The sequence below is a fragment of the Megalobrama amblycephala genome, linkage group LG9 (assembly GCF_018812025.1).
Source record: "Megalobrama amblycephala isolate DHTTF-2021 linkage group LG9, ASM1881202v1, whole genome shotgun sequence".
NCBI lineage: Eukaryota > Metazoa > Chordata > Actinopteri > Cypriniformes > Xenocyprididae > Megalobrama > Megalobrama amblycephala.
Window position 1 is genome coordinate 411501 of NC_063052.1, and position 19428 is coordinate 430928.

At 35.1% G+C, this 19428-nt stretch overlaps 1 protein-coding gene across 5 annotated transcripts in view; it reads left to right on the top strand.

Moving 5' to 3' along the window:
* LOC125274658 (ephrin type-A receptor 10-like) overlaps window positions 1-19428 on the top strand; it is a 129510-nt gene that overhangs the window by 94754 nt on the left and 15328 nt on the right. For 4 of the 5 annotated variants that reach the window (XR_007186309.1, XR_007186310.1, XM_048201039.1 and 1 more), the window contains exons 6-9: window positions 6385-6512; window positions 6751-7036; window positions 7871-7979; window positions 17611-17666. Coding sequence is in view for 3 of the 5 variants with exons in the window: in XM_048201039.1 (XP_048056996.1) it covers window positions 6385-6512; window positions 6751-7036; window positions 7871-7979; window positions 17611-17666 (579 nt within the window). In the remaining 2 variants the exon portion in view is untranslated. Of the gene's footprint in view, window positions 1-6384; window positions 6513-6750; window positions 7037-7870; window positions 7980-15129; window positions 15241-17610; window positions 17667-19428 lie in introns of all 5 variants that reach the window. The other variant, XM_048201042.1, reaches the window with a different exon arrangement.

Consider the following 19428-nt stretch of genomic DNA (forward strand, 5'->3'; position numbering starts at 1 on the left):
GGAGGTGATGCAGAAATGTCACATGACATCTTTAGGGATGGTAATAAATCTGGGAAGGAACTGGATTTCTTTAGTTTAATGTGAAATGGCAAATCTGTTTTTTTATTTGCCTTTTTGCACTCTGTGTCTTCTGTTCCTGCACTCGTTCCTTTGCTCTATTTCTAAGCCTTTTCCTCCCATTTATCTCCTTTTCCTCACCATTCAGTTTTTCACCACGCTTTCTTCGTTCTCTTCCTCTCCTCCGCTTCCTGCTTTTTTCCTTTCATTCCCGTCTCTCTGTCCCAGGTGTACGCAGGGTGTTGTAATATCATTCTTTAGATGGAAATGTATATGTCTTGCAGGCATCGGTCGCTGCTCCTCCCAGCAGGACCGCAGAAATCCCTTCTTCCACATCCTCCCTCTATTCTATCCTTCCCGCTCTCCCTGCGATAATATAAATGATAATAGCAACTCTATCAACCTGCCCAGCTGGTGAAGCATACTGGGTAATGTGTTCCACCATTTGTTTGTTTATTTCAGAATAGGGTTTTTTTATTTATTTCTTGGTAGCGGATTGTAAATGTGTGCATGTGTGGAATATTCTGCTGCTTTTGCCCACATTTTGGGGTGGAAAATGTGCTGGATCAGTCTGAACATACAATGATTAATGCAGAGATACTGGACCTATATAGCACTTTACAAAGGAGACATGACTATATATATATATTATACCCGATTGGGACACTGTACAAATTGTGAATAAAAACAGAATGCAATGATGTGGAAGTTTCAAATTTCAATATTTTATTCAGAATACAACATAGATGACATATCAAATGTTTAAACTGAGAAAATGTATCATTTTAAGGGGAAAATAAGTTGATTTTAAATTTCATGGCATCAACACATCTCAAAAAAGTTAGGACAAGGCCATGTTTCCCACTGTGTGGCATCCCCTCTTCTTTTTATAACAGTCTGCAAACGTCTGGGGACTGAGGAGACAAGTTGCTCAAGTTTAGGAATAGGAATGTTGTCCCATTCTTGTCTAATACAGGCTTCTAGTTGCTCAACTGTCTTAGGTCTTCTTTGTCGCATCTTCCTCTTTATGATGCGGCAAATGTTTTCTATGGGTGAAAGATCTGGACTGCAGGCTGGCCATTTCAGTACCCGGATCCTTCTTCTACGCAGCCATGATGTTGTAATTGATGCAGTATGTGGTCTGGCATTGTCATGTTGGAAAATGCAAGGTCTTCCCTGAAAGAGACGACGTCTGGATGGGAGCATATGTTGTTCTAGAACTTGGATATACCTTTCAGCATTGATGGTGCCTTTCCAGATGTGTAAGCTGCCCATGCCACACGCACTCATGCAACCCCATACCATCAGAGATGCAGGCTTCTGAACTGAGCGCTGATAACAACTTGGGTTGTCCTTGTCCTCTTTAGTCCGGATGACATGGTGTCCCAGTTTTCCAAAAAGAACTTCAAATTTTGATTCGTCTGACCACAGAACAGTTTTCCACTTTGCCACAGTCCATTTTAAATGAGCCTTGGCCCAGAGAAAACGCCTGCGCTTCTGGATCATGTTTAGATATGGCTTCTTTTTTGACCTATAGAGTTTTAGCCGGCGACGGCGAATGGCACGGTGGATTGTGTTCACCGACAATGTTTTCTGGAAGTATTCCTGAGCCCATGTTGTGATTTCCATTACAGTAGCATTCCTGTATGTGATGCAGTGCCGTCTAAGGGCCCGAAGATCACGGGCATCCAGTATGGTTTTCCGGCCTTGACCCTTACGCACAGAGATTGTTCCAGATTCTCTGAATCTTTGGATGATATTATGCACTGTAGATGATGATAACTTCAAACTCTTTGCAATTTTTCTCTGAGAAACTCCTTTCTGATATTGCTCCACTATTTTTGGCCGCAGCATTGGGGGAATTGGTGATCCTCTGCCCATCTTGACTTCTGAGAGACACTGCCACTCTGAGAGGCTCTTTTTATACCCAATCATGTTTCCAATTGACCTAATAAGTTGCAAATTGGTCCTCCAGCTGTTCCTTATATGTACATTTAACTTTTCCGGCTTCTTATTGCTACCTGTCCCAACTTTTTTGGAATGTGTAGCTCTCATGAAATCCAAAATGAGCCAATATTTGGCATGACATTTCAAAATGTCTCACTTTCAACATTAGATATGTTATCTATATTCTATTGTGAATAAAATATAAGCTTATGAGATTCTAAATTATTGCATTCCTTTTTTATTCACAATTTGTACAGTGTCCCAACCTTTTTGGAATCGGGTTTGTGTGTGTATATATATATATATATATATATATATATATATATATATATATACACATATATATATTATATATATATATATATATATATATATATATATATACACACATATATATATATATATATATATATATATATATAATTTTTTTTTTTTTTTTTAATTCATAATATTTAGTTCAATGCAGTGTTGATGAAGACTGTCACTCCTCATCCTCACTGAGGCCTGCGATGGATGTGTGTAAACACTGTAATACACACACACACACTTTCACCCTAACTGGAAGGTTAACTTAAACCCGTAGGCATCTAATACAGCAGTGTGAGTGTATGTTTGCGTGTTCTCCTGCGTGACGTGTCTGTTTGGTGGCGTTCCTCACTGCCATTGCTGAGGGCAAGATCACATTTCAGCCTGCCAGAGTGTTGCGAGCCAGCAGATCTCTCTCTTTCCCTCCCTGCGTCCCTCTCTCTCGCTATCACTGCTGTTCGTCAGGAGACTCCGCTAACTGTCTGTAATGAAAGAACTGTTATTTGCACTCTTTCTCACACGCAGCAGTCTGTAAGTGGATGGTAAGTATTTAACGGATGTAGTCTCCGCAGTGCGAGCCAAAGACCGCAGAGCAAAAGAAGGGATTCTCCAGACAATAATGAGACGAGTGAGGATGAGAGAGAGACGTGCACACTTCTTCACAGGGAGACGTCCTGAGGGAGTGACGTTTGCCTGCCTGCGCGCTCTGATAGCACACGTCTCCGTGCCAGACAGAGTTTCCAAAACGCTCCTGCTGGAAGAATCCGTGCTGCCTCTGTCTGTGGAGCAGCACTGATATCCAGCGCTTCCTTACTCTCCCGATCACAGAATATAAACAGTTAAATTTAATGTTTATTTCAGCTTTAAGTTAAAGAAAACTATTTCTTATAGTCTGCATTTTAGTTCTGCTTAATGATCCCAACACTGTGATGAACGCATGAGGACATCTGCTGTAGTGCGTTAATGTGATGAAATGTGTATGCAGGTGTTTGTGTGCGGTGAATGCATATGTATGAGTGTTTGTGTGCGTGTTTGAGAGGTTAACGTGTAGCGTAACACCCTAACCTGCCCTCTAGAGGTCAGTTTAATAACGCCGTCCCATTCAGAACATTGGATCCTTCAGTTTGGCGCCTGCAGTGATGGAGTTACACTCAAAGCAGTTCATCTCCGTTCTCATTTCCTCCCACTCAGATGAGGTCAGACTGCCAGCGATCGGATGTGTGTGTGTGTGTGTGTGTGTGTGTGTACTTTTGTGAGGACCGAGTTTTAGACCAGTGGAGTGAGGACACCAAGAGAGTAAGTGAGGACATTTTGGCCGGTCCACACTTTCTGAGAGCCGTGTTTGAGGGTCAACACTTGGTTTTAGGGATAAGGTTATAATTGGGTTAGGGTTAGGTTCGGGTTTTGCACAAAGATAGATGTAGAAAAGTGTGTGTGTGTGTGTGTGTGTTTGCAACTGCATTTTTTCAGAGTTGGAGTGGGAGGCAGTAGCAGTTTGAAGCTCTCTATACATTATTCATTTCAGCGCGTAAGAAACAACAGCCTGGAGTAGAGAGAGAGAAGCTCCATGTAACTCACAAACTGTTATGCTGTGCCTCTCGTCTCTCTTGAGATTATAAATCCAGTCATTAGTGAAATTGTTGTTTGTTTCCCACATACCATGTGGTGGGGTCCAGAAGTGTGAGACCTGGGATCTGGAAAAGTTTTAGGATATTTCTAAATCAGTGTTTTACATTTAAATAAGCAAATTTGAACTTCTTTGTTAGTAAAAGCATCTCATGAAAACACCATCTGACCTACAGTTGTTCAAATGCCGGAGAACATGATCATCAGCTTTCACACAAGCCTGTGGAGTTCATGCTCTTCAAGTGTTACTGTCATTAAAGCAAGATTCCCACGCTCCGAGAAAACCAAGGAGATAAGAAAATTTAAAACGTGGGATTTATATTCATGAAATAGTATATAATTAAATAGAAATAATTAATTTAATTAATTAATATATTTATTTTATTTTATTTTATTATTTTATTTGTATTTCATTTTAAAAAGTGGGATTTATATTCATGAAATAGCAAATAATTAATTGGAAATAATTAATTTAATTAATTAATTAATTAATATATTTATTTTTAATTTAATTTAATTTAAAATTTTATTTATTTTATTTTATTTTAAAAAGTGGGATTTATATTCATGAAATAGTAAATAATTAAATAGAAATAATTAATTATTTATTATTTTATTGTATTTTTTTATTTGTATTTCATTTTAAAAAGTGGGATTTATATTCATGAAATAGCAAATAATTAAATGGAAATAATTAATTTAATTAATTAATTAATTAATATATTTATTTTTAATTCAATTTAATTTAATTTAAAATTTTATTTTATTTTATTTTAAAAAGTGGGATTTATATTCATGAAATAGTAAATAATTAAATAGAAATAATTAATTATTTATTATTTTATTTTATTTTAATTTATTTTATTTTAAAAAGTGGGATTTATATTCATGAAATAGTAAATAATTAAATAGAAATAATTAATTATTTTTTATTTTATTTTATTTTATTTTATTTTATTTTATTTTATTTTATTTTATTTTATTTTATTTTATTTTATTTATTGTTCGGCTAAATACTTTGTGACCTTTGTAACCTTTTAATGTTCCTAGTCTAGTCATCACAGAATGGAAAAGTCATGGATATTCACTGGTCAGAAACTTTTGGAACTCTATTTAAACGAGGAAAGTACAAAATTCTGAAATTTTTTCACTCAAATTTAATTACTTGATAATAGAATTTTTTTATGAGAATTTGTCTTAAAAATTATTATAATTATCAAGTTTTATTAATTATTTTTTATTACAAATCATTTTTATAAATTCATTTTTTTTATTATTATTTTTTAAGTTATTTGAAAAAAATAAATAAAAAAAATCAATTGAGCTAATGTGCATACACATACTACAGAATAAAAAACTCATTCAGGTTCGGTTTTGTCATTTCCTTCCATTCTCCATCATTTCCTGTATTCTAACTCTAACCTTACCTGTCAATGAAAGTGCCATAAAGACCAAAAATAGAATCAAACCGAGATCACACAGTTGTCCGTGATCCGTGATGAGACCAGAGGATTTGTACTGAGAGATCTTCATGTCAGAGTCTCGTGGGATGGGAATGGAGAAGCAGGCTGTAAAAATGACGTTATCACTGGTGCAACTCCTGATCGGCGCCCTTTTACACTTTCATCTTGAATCGCGGTACAGACGTGTGGGTTTGTGCTACTGTGTGTGAAGAAAGCATTATGAAAAAAAAAAAAAGGTTTGTTTTTGTTCTTGGTTGATGTATGAGAGATTGAGCGTCTTATTTGCGCGCTGCTTGTTTGTCATGTGATGGAGCTGTCAGTCCTCGACAGGGGATTTTGATTGGCAGCTCTCAGCTGTTCTGTCGTCGTTAATCATCTCTTAATCAGAGCAGCAGTGGAGAGGAAGCAGACGCACTCACACTCGCACAATCTATGAAAATAACGCTTCTTTATTGCCATTGATGCTTCCATAAAGAGCCTTCAACATCCACACAGTCTTTCCATTGCACTGAAGGCTCTTTATAGTGGAGAAGGGTTTTTAGATTATTAAAATGCTCTTCACACTCTTCACTTCTATTGCATCACTGTAAAAAAAAAAAAAACAAATAAATAAATCTTCCAAAAGGGGTTCTGTGAGAGTGTTTAGTTTAGTGAGTGTGTGAATGAGTGAGTGAATGAATATTGCATGTGGAATGAGGAAAATACTTAGTTTGAAATAAAGAAAACAAAGCCAAATGCTCTCTGTTTTTCACTTCTCAAGTAAGTTTGTCTCGTTTTAAGGATGTTGCGTTTGCTCTGGTTTTATCTTGAGCTTTGTCTAACAGCGTTGAACACACAATACACGGATTTGACATTAATCTGACAGCAGGAGAAAGTCTTAATCAAACCTTTATCAGCATGATCAGACAGTTGTCATCTGCCAATCTCAGGCAGAAGAACTTCAGCTCTCAGTTTCTTGTAATTATTTACGCTTGTGTCTCTTCAGCGCCGTCTCAGGTGAACGAGCTGCGAGCGGAGAAGGTTGAGCAGCGCAGCGTGACTCTGGTTTGGAGGGAACCCGCCGTCTTTCCCAACAGCAGCCGCACTGAATACGAGATCAAATACTATGAAAAGGTACTTTCTTCTTCAGTAAAGTCTGTTCTGAACCCGTACAGGCCTGTAGCTCATCAGATGCAGTATCAGACACTGAAGTCTTTCACAATAGTACATGTCTTACATGCCTGTGTGTTCACATTCAAAGTCTTACACCGATTCTACTCCATAAGCAGATAACATGTTATAGAAATGTTTTGTTTTTGTTTGTCAGTGGTATTAATCTAGAAATGTTCACGGACATGTTTTGTTCCTTCAGGACCAGAAAGATCAGAGCTATTCCACGGTGAAGACGGCCGCCACCAGAATCAGCGTCAACAACCTGAAACCAGGAACCACCTACGTCTTCCTCATCCGCACCTGCTCCAGCCCAGCGCTTTCTTCTCTTTCCTCCTCTCCTCTTTCCTCTTCCTCCTCTTCCTCTTTGTCTCCGTCTTCCCCGTCTGCTTCCTCTTCCTCCTCCAGCCCTGTGGCGGCCGCGTCTCCTCCTCCGCTCGACTACGGGGCGTTCAGTGCTCCGCTGGAGCTGCAGACGCTGGGAGAACGTGAGTCTGTGTTTTTAATGTAGAAATATGAACGGCCTCCTTTTTTTTGCTTTATTTCGTGTTGGCTTTACAGTGAAACAATGGCTTTAAAGTGCAAATACTTGCCGTCGTCTTTAATTTAAGAGGATGCATTCATATTGAATGAACACTTTGGACACGTGACCCCGTGCTGCTCCTTCACTGCGGCGCACAAAGACGTATTTGAACAGCTTTAGATTATGCAGAACAAAGCTGCCATGTTTGATGCCTGCTTGCAAACCATTTGGACTGAATGAGTCTCACTCCAGATCCTCTCTGCTGTGCTCCAACAGCTTGGGCTTTTTTGCAAATGCAAAATGCCTCGCTAGGTTGAAAATGGTTGATTAAATTGGATAATGGGGAATTTTTTGGTCCTTTTTTGGTCTCAACTGTATGTTGTGAGGTAACTGTCATTATATATCACCAAACAAAGAGGGCAAATAACTACACTTTTGTTAAATGTTGTATTTTTTCTCATTAAGAGGCTTTTCCTCCATTATTTACTGATGCACAACTAGGGATCATGTTTGCGTTTGATGCCAAAGTGTTTTTCTAGTGACTGAAGATAGTGTCTCTGTGTCCAGATGGATGGAGTGGGAACATTCTGAGGAAAGTCATAACTTTTTAACTCACGAAAATGTATTCCTATTAGGATCCTATCAAAATAAATAAGGAAGGACTTCAAAGATCAATCTTCTTGTCAAGCTCCAGCGCTTTTAGAGTACTGATAATGACTTGTGCCATCATGAATACTAACCCAATCTCCTGTGTGTGTGTGTGTGTGTGTGTGTGTGTGTGTGTGTGTGTGTTGTGCAGTGGCTCTGGCCTCCAGTGAACAGAGTCCAGTGGTGATCATCGTGGTGGTTTCTCTGGCCGCTCTCATCATGTTACTCACTCTTGGAGTTGGATTGCTCATCTGGAGAAGGTAAAACTGGCCTTTGCAAAGATTGAAGGCTGTTCACGCCAAGAACCATAACTATAACCATAACTATATAACTATAACCATAACTATAACTATATCAGCGTCCACACTAGCAGACATTATCGTTCTGTTTATTATAAGCACTACAGTTTTGTCGTCTGTCTCTTTAAATGCTCGAGCTCTTTAAAGCAGGGTGGATTCTGATTGGCTGTCAATGTTTTATTGTTCATCAGCTGGAAAAAAAAGTTATTCCAACGATATTGTGCCTCTGTGTCGTTATTGTTATCGTTGTGGTGTGAACTCACTATTCTTACTGAGTTAAGGCTTGTTCACATCGAGAACTATAACTATAAAGTGAACTATAACAAAAACTGTAATAATAAATATAACAATTACTTTACAACAAAAACTATAATGATAAATATAACAATAAATATATAACGATAACAATAACTTTAACTACAACAAAGAGTATAACAATAAATATATAACGATAACTGTAACTACAACAAAAAACTAAATGATAACTACAAAAACTATAACAATAAATATAACGATAAATATATAATGATAAATATATAACGATAACTGTAACTACAACAAAAACTAACGATAAATATATAACGGTAAATATATAACGTTAACTGTAACTACAACAAAAACTATAACGATAAATATATAACGATAACTGTAACTACAACAAAGACTATAACGATAAATATATAACGATAAATATATAGCGATAACTGTAACTACAACAAAGACTATAACAATAAATATATAACAATAAATATATAACAGTAACTGTAACTACAACAAAGACTGTAACAATAAATATATAACGATAAATATATAACGGTAACTGTAACTACAACAAAAAACTATAATGATAAATATATAGCAGTAAATATATAATGTTAACTGTAACTACAACAAAGACTATAACGATAAATATATAACGGTAACTGTAACTACAACAAAGACTGTAACGATAAATATATAACGTAACTGTAACTACAACAAAAAACTATAACGATAAATATATAACGTTAACTGTAACTACAACAAAGACTTTAACGATAAATATATAATGATAAATATATAACGGTAACTGTAACTACAACAAAAAACTATAACGATAAATATATAACGGTAACTGTAACTACAACAAAGACTGTAACGATAAATATATAACGGTAACTGTAACTACAACAAAGACTGTAACGATAAATATATAATGATAAATATATAACGGTAACTGTAACTACAACAAAAAACTATAACGATAAATATATAACGGTAACTGTAACTACAACAAAGACTGTAACGATAAATATATAACGGTAACTGTAACTACAACAAAAAACTATAACGATAAATATATAACGGTAACTGTAACTACAACAAAGACTGTAACGATAAATATATAACGGTAACTGTAACTACAACAAAAAACTATAACGATAAATATATAACGTTAACTGTAACTACAACAAAGACTGTAACGATAAATATATAACGGTAACTGTAACTACAACAAAAAACTATAACGATAAATATATAACGGTAACTGTAACTACAACAAAAAACTATAACGATAAATATATAACGGTAACTGTAACTACAACAAAGACTGTAACGATAAATATATAACGGTAACTGTAACTACAACAAAAAACTATAACGATAAATATATAACGTTAACTGTAACTACAACAAAGACTGTAACGATAAATATATAACGGTAACTGTAACTACAACAAAAAACTATAACGATAAATATATAACGGTAACTGTAACTACAACAAAAAACTATAACGATAAATATATAACGGTAACTGTAACTACAACAAAGACTATAACGATAAATATATAGCGATAACTGTAACTACAACAAAGACTATAACGATAAATATATAACGATAAATATATAGCGATAACTGTAACTACAACAAAGACTATAACGATAAATATATAACGATAAATATATAGCGATAACTGTAACTACAACAAAGACTATAACGATAAATATATAGCGATAACTGTAACTACAACAAAGACTATAACGATAAATATATAGCGATAACTGTAACTACAACAAAGACTATAACGATAAATATATAACGATAAATATATATAACTACAACAAAGACTATAACGATAAATATGTAACGGTAACTGTAACTACAACAAAAAACTATAACGATAAATATATAACGGTAACTGTAACTGCAACAAAAAACTATAACGATGAATATATAACGTTAACTGTAACTACAACAAAGACTGTAACGATAAATATATAACGGTAACTGTAACTACAACAAAAAACTATAACGATAAATATATAACGGTAACTAACTACAACAAAAAACTATAACGATAAATATGTAACTGTAACTACAACAAAGACTATAACGATAAATATATAGCGATAAATATATAGCGATAACTGTAACTACAACAAAGACTATAACGATAAATATATAACGATAAATATATAGCGATAACTGTAACTACAACAAAAAACTATAACGATAAATATATAACGGTAACTGTAACTGCAACAAAAAACTATAACGATGAATATATAACGTTAACTGTAACTACAACAAAGACTGTAACGATAAATATATAACGATAACTGTAACTACAACAAAAACTATAACGATAACTAAAACTATATCAGTGTCCACACCAGCGAATAATATCGTTCTGTTTATTATAAGTGTGGATTATAAATTTTGTCGTCTGTCTCTTTAAATGCTCGAGCTCTTTAAAGCAGGATTTTGATTGGCTGTCAATGTTTTATTATTCATCAGCTGGAAAAAAATCACTCTGAAAGTGATTCCAACGATATCGTATTAGAACTAAATCGTTAACGTTATCATTATAGTTATTGTCCTGAGTGTGAACGGGCCTTTCCCTCCACCCAAACAATTTCACAACATTACAGAGATTAACAACAGTAAGTCAAGAGTAAGTGAGTTTGTGGTTAAAACAAGAACAAATATCTGTCAGTGGAGTCAGAGAAATAATCTTCCTTCAAAGGGAAAACATTATTTTTTGCATATGTACATGTATGTGTTGATTGTGATCAGGTTGTCAGTCATTATCTGCTGAAATCATCCTTTGCATGTTTAGTTTTTGGATGAACCGTCCCTTTAACTGAAGCAGGAAACATTCACACATTCAGTTTCTCCCTAATGGCGTCCGGACAGTCACAAAGCCTTTTTTTCCTTCCGTGGTCTGCGAAATCATCCATCAGAATGAATCAAAACAGATATGGAGAGTCCATCTCTCACGTACACTCATCCGTCATCCCACAGGATCCTCGTCCCTCTCTCGGAGAAGCTGTCGTTAGCTCGTTTGACGGGCAGCGCAATCGCTCAATCCAATTTCTCCGTGATTGTGAGACATGTCCGTGCGTCACGTGTGTTTGTACAGGCTGCGTCTGGTGGAGACTTATGCCTTCTGCTCCTCTGGTGTCATTTCTACAGATCTCGTGACATACAGTATGCCACAAACCCGTCCCACACGCACATGAATGAATGAATGAATGAATGAAGAACGTCTCTCTCACTCGCGTATGTTTTCACAAGGTCGTCAAGTTCTTCCTCCGCGCGAGAGACGTGTGAACTGTCCTGATTCAGTTACCCTTCATGCCATCTTAAAATATAAGTTTGTCAAGCGACGTGTGACAGGATTTTGGTTCTCCTGTTTTAGAAGATTGACATAATTAATGAGTTCAGTCTTGTAATGCTGTTACTTTTATTTTTTGATTTTTTTTTTACTACAATTTTACTACTTTATTGTAATATTGTAATCAGCTTTTTTCCTCACACAATTACTGTTTTATTCTCTTAATGACTTCATTATCGCAAAAGATTTAATCTCATGATGATTTTATTGTTATTTTGACTTTTTCAACATAAATAAATATATAATAAAATATATATAATAAACACTAGTTTAATATTGTAATATGACTGTCATAATTGGCTTTTCAAAATATTACTATTTTCATCTCATAAGGACTTTTGACTATTTACAAATTATCACTACTTTAATCTTGTTACAATTCTATAATCATAATAGACTTTTAAAAATATTGCTACTTTCACCTCATAATGATTTTATTGTAATTTTGACTCTTTAAAAAAAAAAAAAAAAAAAAAAACATTTTCATGTTTTTAACTAATTTAACTTTTTTTTTTGTCATAGCTGGATTTTCAAAATACCAACACTTTCATCTCATAATGACTTTATTATAATTTTGACTATATTCAAATATTACTTGAATCTTCTGTTACTGTTATTTTCGTCGCTTTGACTTTTTTCTCCTAAAATTACCATTTTATTCTCTTAATGACTTCAATGTTGCAATTGATTTGATTTGATGACTTTATTTTGACTTTCTATATATATATATATATATATATATATATATATATATATATATATATATATGTATATGTATGTATATATATCTGTATATACAGTATAATACTACTTTAATGTTATAATATGACCGTCATAATTGGCTTTTTAAAATATTACTGCTTTCATCTCATAAGGACTTTTGACTATTTACCAATTATTACTACTTTAATATTATGTTACAGTTCTATAATCATAATAGACTTTTCAAAATATTGCTACTTTCACCTCATAATAATTTTAATAAAATTTTTTTTAAATATTACTATTTTCATGTTATAATGAATTTGTGATTTTGACAGTCAAAATATTACTGTTTTAATTTAAAAAAACTTTTTTTTGTCATAGTTGGATTTTCAAAATACTAATACTTTCATCTCATAATGACTTTATTGTAATTTTGACTATATTTAAATATTACTTGAATCTTCTAATACTGTTATTTTCTTCGTTTTGACTTTTTTTCTCCTAAAATTACCATTTTATTCTCTTAATGACTTCAATGTTGCAATTGATTTGATCTCATAATGACTTTATTATGTGTGTGTGTGTACAGTATATAATACTATATATATATATATATATATATATATATATATATATATATATATATATATATATATATATATATATATATATATATATATATATATATATATATATATATATATATATAAAATACTACTTTAATGTTATAATATGATTGTCATAATTGGCTTTTTAAAATATTACTATTTTCATCTCATAACAACTTTTGACTATTTACAAATGATTACTACTTTAATATTATGTTAATAGACTTTTCAAAATATTGCTACTTTCACCTCAATAATTTTAATTTAATTTTTTTTAAATATTACTATTTTCATGTTATAATGAATTTGTGCTTTTGACAGTCAAAATATTACTGTTTTAATTTCAAAAAAACTTTTAAACTTTTTTTTGTCATAGCTGGATTTTCAAAATACTAGAACTTTCATCTCATAATTGTAATTTTGACTATCTTCAAATATTACTACTTCAATCTCATAATATGACTGTCATTGTTTTGACTTTTTTCTCATAAAATTACTATTTTATTCTCTGAATGACTTCATTGTCACAATTGATTTTATCTCATGATGACTTCATTTTCAAAATATAATAATATATAATAAATACTAATATAGTAATATGACTGGCTTTTCAAAATAGCACAATAATTTTGACTATTTTCAAATATTTTTACTTCAATCTTGCTATTTTACGACTTTGTTTTCTAATCTTTGACTTCATTTTTCGTAAAGGCATTATAGCATGTGAGATTATTCTCAAACAATTTACTTAATTCTTGCAAAGCTATAAATTTTTTTCTTTAAAAATATTTTTGGGGGTCATTTTCTGCACTGATTTTTTTTACTACATTTTGCAGTTTAAACGTTAAAATGTCATAGAGGCAGCTGAAAGCAATGAACAGAACTCAAAGGGACGTAAGCACACGTGATGGTGTGTGAATGCTGACGTGTGTGTGTTTGGCTCAGAGCGCAGGTGTGTGTGACTCCAGCAGCTGCGGCGGACAGAAAGCACACGCTCCTGTAGTCTGCATTAATCAGTCTGATGAGAATGGATTATATTGAGCCGCTGTGAAATGCTTCTCGTTCATTCTCAACCGCACACAACGGAGCCTCTGTCAATCTCACACACACACACACACAAACTTCATCTTCAGCTCACACATCAACACGTGTCGTCTAACACACACAGATTTATCGGCTGCTCTCTAATAAAGCACTTTATATTGATGAACGGTGTGTGTGTGAAAGGCTTATTAGAGACGCAGGCATACATCAGCTGTGAAATTGTATTGCACAAACAGAAAATGTCGGACGCGTCAGTGAATTGTGGCACACGTCTGTAGTTGCACGTTATCAGAAACCGTACGAGACGTTGAAAGAAAGCGAAACTCCATGAAACGGCCAAAGATGTCAGTCTGCGTGGAAATGACACAGTAGATTGACTGATAAAGCCACAGTAATGTTGTGTTTAGTTATCTTTTAGTATTCTTCTTGAAATCTGGGTGCTATTTATTAATAATACTTATTTAATAATTATTTAATACTTAAACTTAATAATATTTAATATTTAATACTTAAGTACAATAATAAACTTATTTAATACTTATTTGGCAAGCAAGTATTATTTATTTATATATATATAATATGTAATGATGCTGTTTTCATGTTATCCAGGTTTCATTTTCACAGGAATATACGTGGTTATTTATTGCCTATATTTTCAATCCAGTTTAGTGTAAAATGTCTTGGCAGTTCAATCAGTTGCAACTATTCCTGTAATTTTAGCTTTATTTGTATATAAAGATTTTCCTGCGTCTCGGATCTGATTACATTGCCGGGTGTTTTCATGCACACACACACCTTCACCTTCACTCCTCTTCCTCTCCCTCTCCTCGTCTCTGGATGCAGACCATCATAATCTCTCAGACTCTTTATTATAAACGAAATTTTCTATTTTACTCCTTGTATTTTTCTCTTAAAACAATTCACTTGAAACTGACATTTTGTCATTGTTTACTCGACCTCATGTCAGTTTTGAATGATGTGAGGGTGAATAAATGATGACAGAATCTTTTAAGTAGGTTAGATGTGACAGGAAGTGCTGTTGTCACTTCCTGTGATGACACAATAGTGAGGCCTTCCTCCCTCTCTTCCTTTAGTGGCTTCTCCAGACCCTCCAATGTAGCTCCTACTCGCGTGGTGCTGCTCTCTACCTCCTTCTCTACTCTTCCTCCTCCTCCTCTTCCTCCCTCCACGCAGCTGTCTCCCAGGTACAGGCATGCCTGCGTTCCTCCTCCCTCCTCTCGCTTGTCCCGTCTGTCTCCTGACATCATCATCCTCCTCTCGTCACAGATTGCATGAGCATTTCTGATTGGATTGAGTGGAGTCCGTGTCGACGAAAACTCTTTAAGCTTTAATATAAATGTGGAGTTATGAGCATTTGTTTAGTCGATTACAACATGATCTGTCTCACTGTATACTGATTTCAGGTAAAACAGGGATGTTCTGTGATGTCCAGGACTTTATATGAGGCTTTTGACATTTGATCACACAGTATTTGATGACATGTTTTTATCCAATCACGCCCGCGACGTTGGTGTCGCAGCATCATGCTCTAATTTATGAGTATCACAAAAACATTTAGGAGCCCATTTACACCTGTGTTAAAGGGATAGTTCACCCAAAAATGAAAATTATCCCATGATTTACTCTTCCTCAAGCCATCCTAGGTGTATATGATGATATTCTTTCAGATAAACACAATCGGAGATATATTTAAAAATATCCTGTCTCTTGCAAGCTTTATAATGGGAGTGAATGGGGGCCGAGATTTTGAAGCCCAAAAAAGTGCATCCATCCATCATAAATATAATCCATACGGCTCCAGGGGGTTAATAAAGGCCTTCTGAAGTGAAATGATGGGTTTCTGTAAGAAAAATATCCATATTTAAAACTTTATTTATTAAAATAACTAGCTTCGGGTCAGATCAATGCGTACAGCCGTCTGCCGAAACCAGTTATTATAGTTTATAAAGTCTTAACTATGGATATTTTTCTTACAAAAACCCATCGCTTCACTTCAGAAGGTCTTTATTAACCTCCTGGAGACGTATGGATTATATTTATGATGGATGGATGCACTTTTCTGGGCTTCAAAATCTCGGCCCCCATTCACTCCCATTATAAAACTTGGAAGAGCCAATATATTTTTAAATATATCTCTGATTGTGTTTGTCTGAAAGAAGATAGTCTCATACACCTTAGATGGCTCCAGGATGAGTAAATCATGGGATAATTTTCATTTTTGGGTGAACTATCCCTTTAAGTGCTGTCCAGCAGATGTCGGTGTAAACATGGTCAGAGAACTCAAATCCCAGCAGTCTGTGTGTCGTCTCTTCAACCTGCATGTTTCGTTCTCTATCAGACACCTTTTAGAGTAAATGGTGAATGCTCTAATCAGATGCCTGCGCTACACACACACACACACACACACACACACACACACACACACACACACACACACACACACACACACACACACACACACACAGTTGAAGGTCTGTTCGGTATGCGTCTCTTTCTTCTCAAACAACGGCTCATACTCTTGCAAATAACCTGAAGTCTCCAAAAACCTTGTCAGTGTCTCCTTTTGAGTGCTTTTCCACCCCTGCTGTGTGTGTGTGTGTGTGTGTGTGTGTGTGTGTGTGTGTGTGTGTGTGCGCGTCTCTAATCCCTCCCGCGGTGCATGTCTTTCTCCAGTGTCTCCATGTCACACTAATCCACAATGTAAAATCGTCCAAATGCCATCAGATCCTGCGGCGGCCTGATTCTCCTCGCGCTCACGCTACGACCGTCAGATCGGTTTCACCAGGAAATCTCTGCGTTTACACCGTGAACTACAAACCTGTGATATAACCTCAAATGTGCTTCTGAAAGAAGGATTTTAACTGAACGGTGACGCTGTGTTTCTCCTCAGAGGAATCTCAAACAGATTTAGTTTTAAATTAAAGTTTTCTCATTTTGTTTGTCACTTTATTGTGGCTTTTGTGCCACTCTTCTCAGTCTCAAAATGACATAAAAATGATCCATAAGACTCTTGTTTTGTCTCCCGATGCAATATAAGAGCTTCGTGTGAGGAACAGACCAAAATTTTAAGCTATTATTCAATGAAAATATATTCATGAGAGACGCAGCAGTGAATCATCTGGTTGATTTGTAAAACCAATGATTTGTTTTTCTGAAATGAACTGATCTGCTCACTGGAATGGACGATTATCTGCAAATTAAGGTTTTAATTTAGTCTGTTTCTCACACAAACCTATCATTAGTCTTCAAAAGACAGAAATATAGCCGAATAGAGTTAAACAGGACACTTTTATGGTGTTTTTAACTAAATTATTCATATATAATGAGAGATTGTTCGTTATTGCGTGAACGAATTCTGATGAATAATAATGATTTTGATGAAAAATAATATGCAATTTTTCATCTCAAGGGAAATAATTGTTATCATAGATGGCAGTTCAGACACGAGTTTTGTCATTTCCTTACAGCCTTACAGTATCTGAAATAGTATTTTGTGGTTTTCTGCATGTTTTTAATGTCTATTTGTTTCTCGTCTCTGTTTTCTCTCCTCACAGACAGTGCGGTTACAGTAAAGCCAGTCAGGAGGGAGACGAGGAGCTGTACTTCCAGTGTGAGTATCAGACGTCTGCGTTAATCAGCTGGACTCTTGCTTTATTTTTGAAGGTGTTAATGAATGCAGCTCATCACAGACTGAGAGAAGAGGAAAAAACAGAGTGATCAGTGATAGAGAGAGATTAAAGTGGCACTGCATTAACGTCTAAGTCCGTGTACGTGCCTTTACATCAGCCAGCCTAATGCTGGAGTCCATTAGCATGTTCGGACGCCCTCTGTGATGAAGAGGAGGAGCGGTTCTAGTCTCTAGATGTCATATTACTGCTGCATTCACTTTTGCAAAAGTAATGCATTTCAATACTTATGTTAAAGTCGGCATGAAATGGAAGTTGCGCTGGTCTTTTCTTCTCTGTTATACCGTATGTCTGAGTGAAACGCTTCTCAAACAAGAGCAAATGTAGGGCGGGGCTTGATATTGATTGGATGGTTGTGGTTTGCTATTGGTGGATCTCATGTGAGTGACAGGTTGCCCCGCCCTCGTCATCAGTGAAGAGATGCTGAAAGAGGGAGGAGAAGATATATTTTGATTCAAGATTACCAAGAACATGAATTTAACACAATAGTAATGATGTGCACCAATAAATCATTTATCATAAAAAAACACAAACAAGAATTGTCCATTTTGATTTCATGGTGACTTTAAGTTACTTTTGCAATATTTTTTCTTCTGGTCAGCTCTTTTCTCCGAAGTGGAAGTGCTGTGGATGGATTCTGGGCTTTTGTTCTCTAAACATCTGTATATTGAAGCCCTGCTGTGATAATGCATGATTCGCACAGATGTTATATCAGCGTTCATATATATATAGACAGATTCGAATCTGGCTTTCGTCATGTTCTGATCTCATTTCCTCTTGTTTTCCAGTAGTTTCTCGTCTCCTCTTGACTGTCTTCATTTGATTAAAGTGGCAAACAGCCCAAAAATCGAATTAATGAATGAAATAATAACAGCTGTCCAGTGTTGGTGAAACAGTTTCTCTCTTTCTTTGCTGTTTCCTTCAAAGCTTTCTAAACTCTATCCATGTGAATTAATATTCCTGTGTGTGTGTGTGTGTGTGTGTGTGTGTGTGTGTGTGTGTGTGTGTGTGTGTGTGTGTGTGGAGCATCTGAGGCATTAAATCTGAAACAATGAACACACTTTACTTGTTCCAGGTCAGTCTTACAGTATATCTATACATGAATGCAGGCTTAATAACAATAACTGATATCTCCATGTTTTCATTCAGATATATACTGCAATCTATAGTATTTAACATGCAAATGTCCATTAAGCCAGGATGGAAACAGCAGGAAGATCTCCATAAGGATGCACGGGACAGACACACATTTGTTTATATGTGATAAACATTAATTTAGTTTACTGAAGCCAAATTTGGTCACGTTGAGGCCAAATGTTCACAGTTCAGTGAAGAATTCAAGGATCCTCAGATCCATCCAGCAACAAAACGACATTTCAAACCCATTCATTGTAAATAAGGGGAGGAGTACAAATATAAAGAGTGTGAATTCAGATTTTGAGCACACAGTCTCGTACTGAATCATTTTCCTCAAATGAAATCCCGTCGGAAATATTCTCTCGCTCTGGTTTGGTTCTGGTGACCCGTCTCTCTGGTGTGTTTTACTGATTCGTTCTTCATCTATCCTCTGTAAGCACACGCTCTTCTCGTCCTGCATGCGTTCTGTTTGTTTTATATGCGTATTTTTGGATGACCCAGAAACAATAGGATCAGAGCTTTAGCTGTCATTATGAAACACCGAGACCC